This window comes from Protopterus annectens, chromosome 7.part1 (genome assembly GCF_019279795.1).
Source record: "Protopterus annectens isolate FY-2018-M chromosome 7.part1, PAN1.0, whole genome shotgun sequence".
Lineage (NCBI taxonomy): Eukaryota > Metazoa > Chordata > Ceratodontiformes > Protopteridae > Protopterus > Protopterus annectens.
The window spans coordinates 429,199,112-429,215,802 of NC_056740.1; the positions used below are offsets into that span (position 1 = coordinate 429,199,112).

The 16,691-nt window shown below is 44.0% G+C and overlaps 1 protein-coding gene across 1 annotated transcript in view; it reads left to right on the plus strand.

Moving 5' to 3' along the window:
* The window catches only part of NISCH (nischarin), a 1,490,316-nt gene that overhangs the window by 807,427 nt on the left and 666,198 nt on the right, over positions 1-16,691 (plus strand). The window contains exon 9 of the mRNA XM_044078886.1: positions 2,429-2,497. Within this exon, the coding sequence (XP_043934821.1) occupies positions 2,429-2,497 (69 nt within the window). The remainder of the gene's footprint in view (positions 1-2,428; positions 2,498-16,691) is intronic.

Genomic DNA, 16,691 nt, shown 5'->3' on the forward strand with positions numbered 1-16,691 from the left:
GGTTCCTGCCTAATTAGCTTAACTTGTTCAATTAAGTAGGGGGGTTTCAAGTGTATATAAGGTGTCTTTTTACTTGCTCATTTTTTTTCATTCTGATGAAGTCCCTTTGCAAGATGAAAGTGCTTAATGTGGATTTTTAAGAGAGTATCCTCGGGGTCCAGTTCCTGCGGTTTGAATTTTTATATATATATATATATATATATATATATATATATATATATGTGTGTGTGTGTGTGTGTTTGTGTATGAATGAGATCCCACTCTTTGGTTGAACATTCAGTACACTGAACATGTGTACTGCCGGCACAAGTGATTGAAGAGTTGTATGATTGCAGAGTTGCCAGCATTACTCAGTAGGAGGTTGCAGAACAGTGGCAATTTAGATTTTGCCCTTTCTCTGCTGTTCTGGGATCTCAGAGATGGTATGCATAAGGAGTGGGGGTGTGGGGGGTGCAGAGGGGCTTGCCCCACTACAGAAGAAGGTTTTGTTGTTTTTTTTTTGTTTTGTTTTTTATTATTGTACCATTCAATATTTATAGATCAATCAAATGAGGTATGATGTTCTGCACTAGACACAGTGAAAGCAAAACTGCAAAAGTGAAGTAGGCACCTCTGTAGGCTCACATAAATATGCTTTGTGACTTAAAAAATTCTTATTTTAAGCCAGTGCATCAATTAATGTACCTAAATGATTTAACAGACTAACTCCTGATGAATGATGGAAAGGAAGAGAAGACAAATGAGAGAAGAAAAGGGAAAAGGGGGCACGGTTAAGCACAGTGACTGCAGAGTTAATAGTGGAAGCAAAAGTGTAAGGATGGAGGGAGGGTGGCCTAATGGTTAAGGTGCTTGCCTTACAAACACAAGGTGCAGGGTTTGAGTCTCACTAAGGGATAATTGGCTAGGCTTACAATAGCTCGCAAGGGCAGTTAGCCTAGCATGAACCTATGTTCCTTTGAAATTATCGTGGAAAGTCAGACAACTAACTGTAGTGAGGAGGAGAGTTGGAGAGAGAGATTTATTTATGTTTGTCATGGCACTTTGAGTAAATTTTTATTGGCATTTGGGATAGGACTGATATTCCTTTAAAGTCGATGGAAGTGTTTGCAATAACTTGGGGTCCATGATTGAGATGCATTGGAGATGCTGATGGTTTTCGGAAGGGATATAGGTTCTTATAATAAGATGACCTGCCAGAAATTGGAGTGATTCTAAGTACAGTAGCTTAAAGGCCTGGGAGTGTGGGCATGGTTATACTTTATCAGATGGGAACGTGGGAATGGGTATACTTTATCAGATGGGAACGTTTTGATTTTGTGTGTCGCAGTGATTTTCTGTATTGGGGGAGAGCAACAAATCATACCATTTTAGACATCGTTTGCAGTTATTTAAGGTCCCTTTCAGAGGCTGTTGTGATAATGGGTAGACTGTATTTTACGTATTCTAGGAGTACCCCTTTACCCATTGAGTGGCGTTCTTTAGGTGAGAAGAAATGTGAACTTTATTCAGTACAGAAAATGAGTAAGTTGATTTTTTTTACTGTGGTCATACTTGTAAATTAAATAAATCAAAAGTAAAATTAAACTGCAGTTTTGGCAAAAACAAGGTATTCCAAATATTAATTAGTATATATTCTCTTTATTCTCACTTCAATTATCTCTGGTTTCAGGATCACATTTATGGTCCTCAGGGTTTCATTAGGCACCCTAAAAAAATATAGAGAATGGAGGAATACTTAAGAAGTGGGAAAGCACTTGTCCCGGGGCTAGCTGTTTCGTTGCAAGGCCATGCTAGACATATTGCATTCGTTACACTAACATTGTCATGTTAGAATTTGTGTGTTTCATTGCAAGGCCATGCTAGACATATTGCATTCTTTACACTAACATTGTCATGTTAGAATTTGTGTGTTTCGTTGCAAGGCCATGCTAGACATATTGCATTCTTTACACTAACATTGTCATGTTAGAATTTGTGTGTTTCGTTGCAAGGCCATGCTAGACATATTGCATTCTTTATACTAACATTTTCATGTTAGAATTTGTGTGCGCGTATACATATCTGACAAGCAAGTCTTTTTGTTTATGATTGGAAATTTGATTTTTCTTGTACATCTCTATGCATGGGTTGCTCTGTTCTTGAAATGTACTTTGCTGCTCAACGAAGGTTAAGTACTAAAAATAATTGTATCGCATTACTCTGAGGAGCAGCCATAGAGTGTCTCATTATAAAGCTAGCTGATGATTTTGTCATATTACTTAACTGCAGAATTCTGTTAGCAAGATTTTTTTGTCTGTGTTAAAACTGCTTGGAGTTGAAAGTTGTAATATTCTGTTAAGAAACATTAAGCAAAAAAAGTTTGAAATAATTTCTTACATTGTCTGAAAAGTCTAATACTGTTTATCTTTTTTTTGTTTTTGCTTTTCAGAAAGTAATCCCAAAAGCTGAGTTCCTTGACTTGAGTCACAATGAAATTTCATTGTTAGAAAATTTACAGGTCAGTTTTTTTTAGTATGCTGTTATCAGCATGAAGACACATTACAGATTATGGTTTTAAATGTTCTAGTTTACCTTTTGATTGGCCGTTGATGGAAGAACCGCATTAGAGTGCTAAAGTAGTAATATTCACACCTACTTCTTGTGCAGTGCTAATAGCAGTGGTTTTGCACTGATCTCATCTTTACTGGTTTATGTAATGAATACTTTAGCATTTTGTTGTGGACTTCGTTCATGTTGTCACTGCTGCCTGTCTTGGGTCTCATGAATCCAAGATTAGATGGCTCATGATGTATTTTAAGTCATCATTTGTTAATGTAGAAATTCATGGTTGCTGCAGCTTTGATTTAGCTAGAATATGGATTTATAATGTTCTGAGTAATCTGTCCAAGGTTAATCTGTTTATTTTATTTGTTGACTTGTACTGTGGTACTCCCTAGTTAATGCAGCAGTGCACTGCTGGATAATGTTGGTGTTCAAGATACATCAGTTGTCGACTTCTGACCCTTGCCATTGTGGAATAAATGATCATTTCTTCTTGTAAAAGATGGTGATGCTGAAAGATATAGCAAAAAGTAATGTTAGTTATAGTGAAAAGCAGTCATAGGTACATTAGCTTAACATTACCGCGTCCCCCATGGAAGCAGCTGATATTCTGTTTTGAATAGCTTCTTTTTGACTAGCATCCATGCTGACGGTCTTACTTCCAAATCCTCTTTCTTATGGACCTGTTCTGGATGGGACTTGACATTTTGTTGACTCTTCCTTTTCCTGTTGAGATGACTGTGATGGTTACACCTTATAACAAGCAGGAGGATTAGAATGATGCAGGACAGGTGATAGCTTGATGTACCATCATTTTGTGAAGCATGCTGTTATGTCTCTTGCAGTCCTGAACACTGTAACTTGTGGCATACAGTGACCTAGATACTGGAAAGCACATGCTCCCCTTTTTGTACGTGATCATAACTTTGCTTCAACTTGTCTGGCATGAATGCATTAACCTTTGCTCTATATGGAGGGTTGTCCTTAAGCCAGTCACACCTCTTTCCATACTGAGATGAGCTCATCAGGTAATTGGTTTAGCACCACCATGTTAAGTCTGTGACCACCTCAGTCATTCCCAAATCCTGCTCATTGGGGCAGACAGACACCTTTCTCCTCCATCAAATCACCATCAGCTTCTAGTAATTTCATTTGTTGGCAGCTACTTTTGGTGCTGGTAATGTCATCCGTCTCTTAGGAAATCTGTGCTGAAATGTTTCGTGACATATTTTATGAAGTTAACTTACATTGGTTCTAGCTTAGTTCTTTCCTGTTTCTTATGGGTTTTTCTTTACTCTTGCAGCTGACTCGCCTGACACCAGTGTCTTCCACTTGGTCTGCTGATCTCTCCTAACTCCTCCGTATTTAGTTCTAGCCCCCTAACTCCTCAATACTTAGTTCAGGCCTCGTAACTCCTCTGTACTTAGTTCCAGTCCCTAACTCCTTTGTACTTAGTTCCAGCCCCCTAACTCCTCTGTACTTGGTTCCAGCCCCCTAACTCCTCCGTACTTGGTTCCAGCCCCCCTAACTCCTCTATACTTGGTTCCAGCCCCCTAACTCCTCCGTACTTAGTTCCAGCCCTCTAACTCCTCCGTACTTGGTTCCAGCCCTCTAACTCCTCCGTACTTGGTTCCAGCCCCCTAACTCCTCCGTACTTGGTTCCAGCCCCTAACTCCTCCATTACTTGGTTCCAGCCCCTAACTCCTCCGCATTTGGTTCCAGCCCCTAACTCCTCCGTACTTGGTTCCAGCCCTCTAACTCCTCCGTACTTGGTTCCAGCCCCCTAACTCCTCCGTACTTGGTTCCAGCCCCCTAACTCCTCCGTACTTGGTTCCAGCCCCCTAACTCCTCCGTACTTGGTTCCAGCCCCTAACTCCTCCGCATTTGGTTCCAGCCCCTAACTCCTCCGCACTTGGTTCCAGCCCCTAACTCCTCCGTTCTTGGTTCCAGCCCCTAACTCCTCCGCACTTGGTTCCAGCCCCTAACTCCTCCGCACTTGGTTCCAGCCCCTAACTCCTCCGCACTTGGTTCCAGCCCCTAACTCCTCCGCACTTGGTTCCAGCCCCTAACTCCTCCGTACTTGGTTCCAGCCCCTAACTCCTCCGTGCTTGGTTCCAGCCCCTAACTCCTCCGCACTTGGTTCCAGCCCCCTAACTCCTCCGTACTTGGTTCCAGCCCGCTAACTCCTCCGTACTAGGATCCAGCCCCTAACTCCTCCGTACTTGGTTCCAGCCCCTAACTCCTCCGCACTTGGTTCCAGCCCCTAACTCCTCCGCATTACTTGGTTCCAGCCCCTAACTCCTCCGTACTTGGTTCCAGCCCCCTAACTCCTCCGTACTTGGTTCCAGCCCCCTAACTCCTCCGTACTTGGTTCCAGCCCCCTAACTCCTCCGTACTTGGTTCCAGCCCCCTAACTCCTCCGTACTTGGTTCCAGCCCCCTAACTCCTCCGCACTTGGTTCCAGCCCCTAACTCCTCCGTACTTGGTTCCAGCCCCCTAACTCCTCCGCATTTGGTTCCAGCCCCTAACTCCTCCGTACTTGGTTCCAGCCCCCTAACTCCTCCGTACTTGGTTCCAGCCCCCTAACTCCTCCGTACTTGGTTCCAGCCCCCTAACTCCTCCGTACTTGGTTCCAGCCCCCTAACTCCTCCGTACTTGGTTCCAGCCCCCTAACTCCTCCGTACTTGGTTCCAGCCCCTTAACTCCTCCGTACTTGGTTCCAGCCCCTTAACTCCTCCGTACTTGGTTCCAGCCCCTTAACTCCTCCGTACTTAGTTCCAACCCATGCTCAGGGATGGTAAGGAGATTGAGGCTTCCCAATACAGCGTCATATTGCTGCCATTTTATTTTTATTTTTATTGTTATACCCTAACTCTGCCTGTTTTCCCTGCACAGTTGTTTGTAGACGTCTTATGAGCAGGTATCCATTGGGATTGTACTCACAAATCATCCCACCTCCATGGTGACTAAGTGTCTTGTACCCTTCCCCTTTGAGAGCAGCTCTCCCCACCTCCACCAGACATCAAATGGAGGAGCATGAAAGTGAGCACCTTCCCTTCCAAGAAATGCCACTCCCTTCCTTCCCGTACCCAGTACCAGAGATGGCCAAGCTGCTAGTTGAACCTACGTCATCTGGAACATAGTCGGTGCTGTATTCCTCCATGGTATTGCACCGGGTCCTTATCACTGCCTGTGGAGTCTTCCTGAAGCCAACAGTGTTTTCCTTTCTCTGCTGAAATTCGTAGGTTTTATTTTTCCATTTTTCATTAATATGATTTGCTAACCATTAACTCTTTGTGTACTCTGTATTAGATAGCCCAGTTTGCAACAGAGGTACAGTCTTTGACCTCTTAACGTGTGCTCAGTAGAGCTTTTTGTCACAGTGGTGACCTTTTAATGTAGTCCTTTTTGCATGGACGTTTGCTCTTCTTTGTATTAAGCTAGTTATGTTGTATCTGTGACAGGCAGAAGTAATGAGACACATTGGTTTACAAAATTCATTGAACATGTGGGAGAAACAATTGCAGATTTTTGTAAAATATAACTAAACAGTCACACATCTTGTTGCTTGCTGTGATGCACTAAAAGCAGAAGGCCTGTGTACTGAAAGGCATTATAATGTAGCAAGACTGTTGCATTTGGGGATTGTGCACACATTGCAGTGGTGAAGTAGCTGAGAAGCATTGGAAATATGAGGCACAAAGCATCATACAGAAAGAAGTGTGTATCACATGGATCACCCATTACCAGCAGTTCAAAAACTGGATGCGAGAAAACCAGATATAGTAGTCTATGGAAAAGAAGACAAAAGTAGCATTGATCATTGAAACTGCTACACACTATGACTACAGTGTCTTACATAGATAGACATAAAGTTGTAAAATACCATGATTTGCAAGCAGAAACAAGGGCAATGTGGAAGGATACCCAGACAGTTTCAGCAGTAGTAGGAGCAATAGGTGTCAAAGAAGAATTTACAGTCTTGTTTAGCTATGCTACCGGTACATGGAACACCTTATGAACTGTGGAAGGAGTCAGTTTAGCTATAATACCAGTACATGGAACTCCTGATGAACTGTGGAAGGAGTCAGTTCTGAGCATATTGCAGGTGCTGCGAAGAGTAGTTTTGGTTAATCTCAAAGATTTAAATAATACTAATTTCATGAACTTTAAGCATACTTTGACCTAGGAATGGGGTCCATTCCCACCATGGTACTAAAAACCCAAAAGACTTGAAGAAAGTAAACCAGCAACTGAGAGTGGTGCCCTGTGCAAGGACTGGCAAGAGTGATTGTCCGGCACAAGAGTAGTGAACGATCCCACAAGTGTCAAGGCTGGAATGGAGTAATAGAGTTGCAAGACAGACACTGGTCATATTCCCCTCCTGTTTAGTCCATTCATGAGGTTTGAGTGTGATGTGTTCATCTTTATGCTTGTCTTCCATTGACTAAAGGCACAAAAGAGGTGCTTTTCAGCAGCCACTGTGGGGAAAGAGGGTTGCAACACTGGCTGTCTTCATTCTCTCTTCCACTTCCAGAGCACGCATACATTTAACATGCTTTTGTGGAGAGTTCACTCATGTCCTCAAGTACTGGCTTAGTAGTTGCACTCATGGCCGAGGATTGCTTTCTGCATCTCCCCCCACATACATGTGTCTCTGCAAGTAAAGTAGAGGGTATTCCTGCAGGTCACCCTGTGTTGTTCAGGCCCAGGATGTTGATCCAGTCAGACAGATTTTCTTACCTTTACAGAACATGTGCTGATGTCATTGCAGTGTTCCTCACATGTGTGTGTGTTGCATTTAACTTGCACTTCATACAGTGCTATCATTCAACATATGTCCAAATGTGTATGAAGACCCTAGGTCCTTTTTTTCTGAGAAAGATGGGAATAGAGAGATGTCCACCCCCCAAAAAAAAACCTCCATACTGCTTAACCTTTTAGAACAAGTATTCTGGACAAACCCTAAAATTAATGAGGGGGCAAAGACCCAAAAAGAGGGACAGATTTTAAGTATTGCTCTTATAAATTTAGAAAGTTATTAGAATTACAGGATTTGTGTTAGCATGCATTTTTTGAAGGATAAACTTGCCTGAAACTCTAATGTATGTCATTATTTAATTAGTTCAGTCCTCGGGGATTTGCCAGAAAACTATAAATTTTACAAGGAACAGACTGAAGCTGTGAGGCAAGTTCTGTGAAAGTCTGGGCAGATATGGACTGGTCTCCATCTTCCTCTCCAGAAGTACTTTAGCAAGGAGAAACAGCCATGGAAATTGTCTTGAAGTATTTAATGATGTTCATCGTGTTTCACTGTTGCAGTCATTACACTTGGGTTATCCTGCTGGCAGGCTTACCTGCAGTCAGCCTGAATTCCAAAGTCTAGGTCCGACGTCAGTTGCTGTCGCCTCTTCCCTGACGTCAGTGCGCCAGGGGTATAAAAGATGCAGCCAACGCCATTTTCTTCAGTCTTTCTTGCCGCGTGGTGCCCGAAGCAAAAGCAGTTCACAAGTGCCGGTTGGCCGACTCCTAAGATTTTCAAAAACGAATTTCAGATCCGAAGTCTTTATTAAAGTTAAGTACCCTGTTGAGAAAACTTTTTTCTTGCTCCAGTCCGATGTCAGAAAAAGTTAACAATTGTATTTCTTGTGGGAAGCAAATACCTCATAAGGATTTTCATTTTTACTGTATTCCTTGCCTAGGCCCTGATCACAACGTTGCTAGCTGTCTGTTTTGTGCTAGATTTAACCAACGCACAATTAAGCGTCGGTATGATTTTGCCTTTCATTACTTTGGCCGAAGATTCAATTATATAATGCCGTCAGAACAGCCGATGACCGGAGTTTATAAAAAGCGCAAGGAAATAGAAAAGGACAGGCATCCGAGGTCCAAAACTGACTATGAGGCTTCCGCTAAGCCAGTCGCCAGTTCTCAGTGAGGCGCATTCGCAGCCCCTGGCGCCCGCTACCTCAGAGCCACAGGCCGCTGACGACTCCCACGTGGAGCCAGCTAGGCCTCTGGATACTCAAGGTATTGGACACTCGGAAACTATTCCCTCAGATGGGTCCGGAGCTGCTGAGCAGGCATCGGCTTCTGAGGGTGTTTTCAGACCTACACAGTTATATGTAAAGCCTACTTCAGCTTCCAAAACAAAAACTAAAGCAGTTCTAAAGACAAAGAAACAAGTACAGCATTCTCCTGGACAGACTACCATGCCTAAAAAACAGATGCTCAAAATGGCCGAAGACCTAATTACCTTGATCAGGGGTTCCCATCTCCCTCCTGACAAGAGGCCTAGGTAAGAGACAGATTATGAATCTTCAGATCAGGTTTCCGATGTTCTTCATCTCACATTGCTGCAGTCCTTACACTTGGGTAGTCCGCTGTCCTCAGTCGGCCCGAATATCAAAGTATTAGGCTGACGTCAAGGCGCTTAAGACTGACATCAGGACGTCAGGGTACAAATGCGCATGACCGACGTCATTTCCTCAGTCTTTTTTGCCGCATGGTCCGATGCAGAAGCAGCGTTGCAAGTGCCGTTCGGCGTTCTGAAATTTTTCGAATTCGGAGTTTCAGACCGAGTCAAAGTTGGCTAAGTACCCCGTTGGGGAATATTTTCGTTTTTTCTTGCCTCAGTGGTTTACGGATGTCAGAAAAAGTGAATAACTGTATTTCTTGTGGGAAACAGATACCGCATAGGGACTATCATACTTTGTGTATTCCTTGTTTGGGGCCTGAGCACGACGTTGTTGGGTGTTGCTTTTGTGCTAGGTTCAATAAGCGCACTATTAAGCGAAGGTTAGATTGTGCCAGGTTGGTCTTGAGCGGTGCAATTATAATATGCCGTCGGATTTTCCGGCGCCCGCTTCTTCGAAGAAGCGCAAAGACAAAGCAGCTAAACCCAGGCAAGAAGAGTCGTCTGTACCGGACGCCGGTTCTTTAGAGGCGTCAGTGGAACCGGTGGTTCCGGAGGCTTCTCTGGAGTCCCAGGGGGAGACTTTAATATTGCAGGATGTGGCCTCTCAGGAGGCAGGTCAGGCTGAAGGGGCTTCTCAGGTTACTGTACTCCCCTCCCTTCCTAGGGTGGTTAGGCCCTCTCCTTCTGTTTCCAAGGCTTCTCCCAGAGGCAGGCCAGGTTTAGCTTCTGTTGGTGTCACTCCTAGTTCATCAGGATCTGTGCCCAAGAAGCACATGCTTAAAATGGCAGAAGATTTAATTACTTTGATTAGAGGTTCTTTGCCCCCTCCTGATAAAAGGCCTAGGGTGGAACCAGAGTTGGGGAGTTTTGAGCAGGCTTCGGATGTTTCAGAGTCTTGACTGAAGACTTGCAGGAGTATTCTCCTTACTCTGATTCTGATGTAGATGATTCTACTCCTTCTGCTTCTCCTCCAGAGGATTTTTCTTTTTCAGAGACTCTTCATTCCATGAGGGAACATTTTAAGTGGGAAGGTCAGGACTTCTCTGATTCCAGGAAAAGGCTTAGGGAATTTTTGCTTTTACCCCAGCATAGGCCTTTGGCTATACCACCTGTTCTGGATGTTGTGGAAGATGTGTTTGCAGAGGCTTCACTTAATCCTGATTCTTTGCCTCCTGCTCCTGTTAAACCGGACAGGTATTACAGGGTGCCTGAGGCTCATAAATATCTTTATAAGAGTCCTAGGGCGGACCCAGAAACTGTTAGTCAGGGACCTAAGGGTGTCAAGGCCTCTGTGATAAAAAATCCGGTTCCTCCAGATAAAGAGGCCAGAGCTTTGGATAGATGGGGAAAGAAAGTCTATACTTCTTCCACCTTAGCTATGAGGGCTTTGAATTGCCAGTTTCACATGTTGAAATATCAAAACTATCTTCTTTCTCAATTGAAGTCTAAGGTAGATGCTCTGGCGGAAGGCATTGAGTGTAAAGAATTACAAGATTTGGTACATGTCTCTGAACAGGTGGGTAAGCATTCTTTACAATGTGGTTTTGATGCTGTACAGGCCTCGTCTAGGGTGGCTGCCACTGGGTCAGTTCTTCGCAGGCACGCCTGGCTGAGGGATCAGAATTTATCTGACCATGTTAAGACAAGGATTTTGGATGCTCCTTTACAGTCTGATGTGTTGTTTGGTTCACCTGTGGAGTCAGTCTTGAAGAAAATGGAAGACAAGGCTAAGTCTATGCAGGCTGTTAAAGATTTTTTGCAAGTTCAGCCTCCGAAGTTTAGTAGGAATTGGCCTGCTAAGGGTGGACGTACCCTTCTTATGATTCACAGTCTAGGGGTAGATCTAGACGTGGTAGGGGCAGAGCTCAGAACTCTTTCAGACCTAGAACAGGGAGTTCACCTGCACAATCTTCGGGTGAGGGCAGGGGCCAGTCCTTTCGTAAACAGGCCCAATGACCTACCTTTTCAGCTGCCAGATCCTTCTTGCCTGGCAGCACCTTTGGGAGGAAGGTTGGCACTCTTCAAGGAAAATTGGAGTTTGATTACCCAAGACAGATGGGTATTGGATATCATACACCAAGGTTACAAGTTTTATTTCCATACTTTGCCTCCTTTCAAAGGCATGCCGGACGTTCCTCCTCAGCAAAGACTAGAGGCTCACAAACAAATTTCTCTGCTGCTTCAAATAGGGGCCATACAACCGGTCCCTCTGCCAGAGGTGGGCCTAGGATTTTATTCTCGCCTGTTCCTAGTACCAAAGAAGGGGAACACGTGGAGACCAGTTTTGGATTTATCTATCCTCAACACTTATCTGGACATTCCCAAGTTCAAAATGTTGACGTTACAACAGCTTTTACCTCTGCTGGGCAAAGATCACTGGATGGTGACTCTGGATCTCAAGGAGGCTTACCTTCATGTTCCTATCAGGCTAAGTTGCAGGAAGTATCTGCGTTTTGGCTGGGACTTCTCATTATCAGTTCTCTGCATTGCCCTTTGGCTTATCTACTGCCCAGAGTGTTCACGAAGGTTCTGGCTCCAGTGATAGCTTTCTTCAGGCTAAGAGGAATACAGATCTATCCTTATTTGGGCGATTGCCTGATTCTGGCCCAAGGAAGGCACGAACTTCTTCATCATTTACAATATGTGATAGCAGTGCTAAGATGCCTGGGGTATTCTGTGATCGAAATAAAGTCCAGTCTAGTACCCTCTCAGGACATGTGCTTTCTGGGTGTGAGACTGAATACAGCATCCCAGATGGCCTATTTGACCGCGGACAAACAAAAGAATCTTTCTCTTTACTTCCATCAATTGTCTCATCAGTCCAGGCTGACTGCAAGGACAGTCCTTCAAGCCTTGGGGTTCATGGCATCTTGTATTCTGGTGCTTCCTAATGCCAAACTGCATATGAGGAAGCTACAATGGTATCTCAAAAGTGTATGGACACAGCACTGCCAAGATATGGACACTGTCATTCAGATAATACCTTGCATTCAAAAGGAATTTTTGTGGTGGGCTCAGGAATGTCACCTAAACAAGGGACTCTCTGTGACCCGGCCAGAGGCGAGTCAGATTCTAACGACAGATGCCTCAGACAAAGCTTCGGGAGCTCATCTAAATGGAAAGTGGGTACAAGACACGTGGCCTGCCAGACTACAACATCTACATATCAACTTGAAGGAGATGTTAGCAGTCCAATTTGCATTAATAGCTTTCAAGGATTTACTTCTTCCAGGGCAGGTGTTGGTTCTAACAGACAACACAACTGTCATGTGGTACATCAACAAGCAAGGGGGAACACATTCTTATCCTCTATGCAGACAAGCAATGATTTTTGTGGGAGACTGCTCTCAGTTTACAGCTAAATCTTCAGGCAAGGTTTCTGCCGGGAGCACAGAACTCCTTAGCAGATGTGTTGAGCAGGCAATTATGGATCCCCACGAGTGGAAATTGGATCCTCATGTATTTCAGAAATTGACAGTGTTATGGGGAACTCCAGACATAGATCTGTTCGCTTCTCCACTAAACTACCAGCTGCCAAAGTTTTGCACAAAAAGGTTTCATCCCACAGCTTGGAAAGTGGATGCTCTTTCATTCAATTGGAGCAATCTTCATGTGTATGCCTTTCCACCTCTGCCTCTCCTCCCAAAGGTACTCCTAAAGGTTAGACAGGACAAGCCAAAGATGATTTTAATAGCTCCAGATTGGCCTCGACAGCACTGGTACCCATTACTGAGAAGTCTGGTACGGGAGCCTCCATGGCCTTTGCCTTCGATTCCTCACCTACTGTCTCAGGAGAACAGTCATTTACTCAATGTCAAACTTCACTCTCTTCACCTAACAGCCTGGCATATTCTGTTTTAAACCCTGGAGGGTCTCAGCTTCCACAGCAAGTTTTGAATGTTATTTTGGAGGCCAGAAGGCCTAGTACAAGGAAAGTGTACGCAGATAAATGGAAGAGATTTTTATTTTGGAGTACAGCAAAGGAATTTGATGTTTCTAAGCCTAATTTAAGTGTGGCTCTTCAATATCTTGCTGAGTTACTGGACAAAGGTTTGTCCTTCTCTTCTATTAAGGTTCATGCTGCAGCAATTTCTGCTCACTATGACTGTGACCCACCATTATTTTTTTATCCTTTGTTTAAGCAATTCCTTAGAGGGGCAAAGAATTTAAGACCCCCACGTAGAGCTCCTACTCCTGCTTGGGATCTCAATTATGTGTTGGAGAAACTCACTCTACAACCTTTTGAGCCTGCAGCTACTGCCGAGTTGAAATATTTATCATGGAAGACTGCTTTTTTGTTGGCCATTACCTCTGCGAGAAGGGTTTCTGAATTACAGGCCCTTATGGCGGTTGAGCCTTTCTTAATTTTCCATAAGGATAGGGTATCTTTACGTACTAATCCTTCCTTTATGCCTAAAGTGGTTTCTAGTGTGGCTTTAAACCAAACTATTCATTTGCCTACTTTTTATGCAAACCCCAAAATAAAGGGGAAAAGATTTTGCACACTTTGGATATACCCAGGCAGTTGCGATATTATTTGAGCAGAACTAAAGGGTTCAGGCAGTCTCAGCAGTTATTTGTTTCATTTGCTTTGGGTTCTCAGGGCAAGCCTGTGTCAAAACAAACTATTTCTAAGTGGATTGGGTTTTGTATTGCTTTCTGTTATTCCCATCATGGTAAGGAGATTCCAGCTGGGATTAGGCCTCATTCCACTAGGGCTACTGCCACTTCTACAGCTTTTTAAGGGGTGGCAACTAAAGATATTTTGGAGGCAGTTACTTGGAGTTCAGTGCATACTTTCTCTAAGCATTACCACCTTCCACTTTACTCTAAATCTAGGACTGGTTTTGCCACTGCAATTTTACAGGGCATTTTGGCAGCCCCTACTGCTTTATAGTTTTGCCATCCTCCCTTACCTCTGCTTTGGGATTCTACCCAAGTGTTAGGACTGCAGCAATGTGAGATGAAGAACATAGTACAGTTTTGTACCTACCATAAATGTAGATGTTCGAAGATCCACATTGCTGCAGTCCAATTTACCCTCCCTCCTTCCCCTCTGTAGTTAGAGGCGGTTGTGTGATTTGGGTTGTGAATATTGTGGATATTGTATATATTGTACATATGATTAGTGCAAGGGTGGTTGGTTGTTTTTTGCTGTCTTTTGGTTTTGACCTTTCTTTTTAGGGTCTTCTGACATCTGGGGCAAGAAAAGACTGAGGAAATGACGTCGGTCATGCGCATTTGTACCCTGACGTCCTGATGTCAGTCTTAAGCACCTTGACCGACGTCAGCCTAATACTTTGATATTCGGGCCGACCGAGGACAGCGGACTACCCAAGTGTAAGGACTGCAGCAATGTGGATCTTCGAACATCTACATTTATGGTAGGTACAAAACTGTACTTTTCCTCTGACTCCTCTTCTGAACAGGAATACTCTCTTCCTCCTTACGAGGATTCTGATGCTGAAGAGTCTATCCCTTCAGCCTCACCGTCTGAGGATTATTCTTTTGGGGAAACCCTGCATACCATGAGGGATCACTTCCACTGGGAGAGCCAAGACTACTCCGAATCTAAGAAAAGGCTTAGAGATTTTCTTTTACTCCCTCAGCACAGGCCTTTGGCTATTCCTCCTGTGTTAGACATTGTAGATGATGTATTTTCAGAGTCTGGCCTTTCTCCTGACTCTTTACCTCCTGCCCCTGTTAAACCAGACAGATAATACAGGGTTCCAGATTCACATAAATTTCTATATAAAAACCCTGCTGCTGACCCAGAAACTATTTCTCAGGGTCCCAAAGGGATCAAGGCTTCTAATGCAAAAAACCCTATCCCCTCTGATAGAGATTCAAGGGCACTAGACAGATGGGGAAAAAAAGGTTTACACTTCTGCTACTTTGGCTGTGAGGGCTTTAAATTGTCAATTTCATATGCTTAAATATCAGCAATACTTAATGTCACTGCTAAAACAGAAAATGTTGTCATTCTGATTGTGCAGAAAATAAGGAAATACAGAATTTATTGCATGCAACTGAACAAGTGGGAAAGCATACATTGCAATGTGGTTTTGATTCTCTGGAGGCCTCTTGTAGGGATGCAGATGTTCTTCATTCCACATTGCTGCAGTCCTAACCATTGGGGGTAGTCCGCTGTCCAGTCGGCCCGAATACCAAAGTATATGGCTGACGTCGGTCAAGGCGCATTAGACTGACGTCAGGACGTCAGGGTACTAATGCGCATGACCGACGTCATATCCTCAGTCTTTTTTGCCGCATGGTCCGATGCAGAAGCAGTTTTGCGAGTGCAGGTTGGCGTTCTGAAAATTTCCGAAGTCGGAGTTTCAGACCGAATCAAAGTTGGCTAAGTACCCCGTTGGGGAACATTTTGTTTTTTTCTTGCCTCAGTATTTAACCGGATGTCAGAAAAAGTGAATAACTGTATTTCTTGTGGGAAGCAGATACCTCATAGGGATTACCATACTTTGTGTATACCTTGTTTAGGGCCTGAGCACGACGTTGTTGGTTGCCGCTCTTGTGCTAGATTTAACAAACGCACTATTAAGAGAAGGTTAGACTGTGCCAGGATAGTGTTTGGGAAGCGTTGTAATTATAAAATGCCGTCGGATGCTCCGACGCCCGCTTCGTCCAAAAAGCGCAAGAACAAAACAGCAAAGCCTAGGGTTGATGAACCGGCAGTCCCGGACGTCGGTTCTTTAGAAGGCTCAGTGGAGCCAGAGGTTTTGCCAGGAGTTTCTTTGGAGTCTCAGGCAGAGACTTTACTGTTACAGGATGTGCCCTCTCAGGACATAGGCCAGGCTGAGGGGGCTTCTCAGGTAACTGTTCTTCCCTCTCTTCCCAAGGTAGTTAGAGCCTCTCCTTCTGTTTCCAAAACTTCTTTGAGAGGTAGGCCAAGTTTAGCTTCAGTGGGGGCTTCTCCTAGCACTTCAGGTTCTGTGCCTAAGAAACATATGCTTAAAATGGCAGAAGATTTAATTACTATGATTAGAGGCTCTATGCCCCCTCCTGATAAGAGGCCTAGGGTGGAACCTGAGTTTGAGAGTTTTGAACAGTGTTCAGAGGCTTCTGAGTCTTCTGCGGAAGACTTGCAGGAGTATCCTCCTTATTCTGATTCTGATGTGGATGATTCCACTCCTACAGCTTCTCCTCCTGAGGATTTCTCATTTTCAGAGACTCTGCATTCCATGAGGGAGCACTTTAAATGGGAAGGCCAAGATTACTCTGATTCAGGAAAAGGCTTAGGGAATTCTTATTTTACCCCAGCATAGGCCCTTAGCTATACCTCCTGTGTTGAATGTGGTGGAAGATGTTTTGCAGAGGCTTCCCTGAACCCTGATTCTTTGCCTCCTGCCCCTGTTAAACCTGATAGGTACTATAGGGTGCCTGAAGCTCATAAGTATCTGTTTAAGAGTCCTAGGGCAGACCCGGAAACTGTTTCTCAGGGGCCTAAAGGTGTTAAGGCCTCTGTTGTTAAAAATCCTGTTCCCACTGATAAAGAGGCAAGGGCTTTGGATAGGTGGGGAAAGAAAGTGTATACTTCTTCCACTTTAGCCATGAGAGCGTTGAATTGTCAGTTTCACATGCTAAAATATCAAAATTATCTCCTTTCACAATTGAAATCTAAGGTGGATAATTTGGCGGAAGGTATAGAGTGTAAAGAGTTGCTGGATTTAGTTCATGTGTCTGAACAAGTGGGTAAGCATTCTTTGCAATGTGG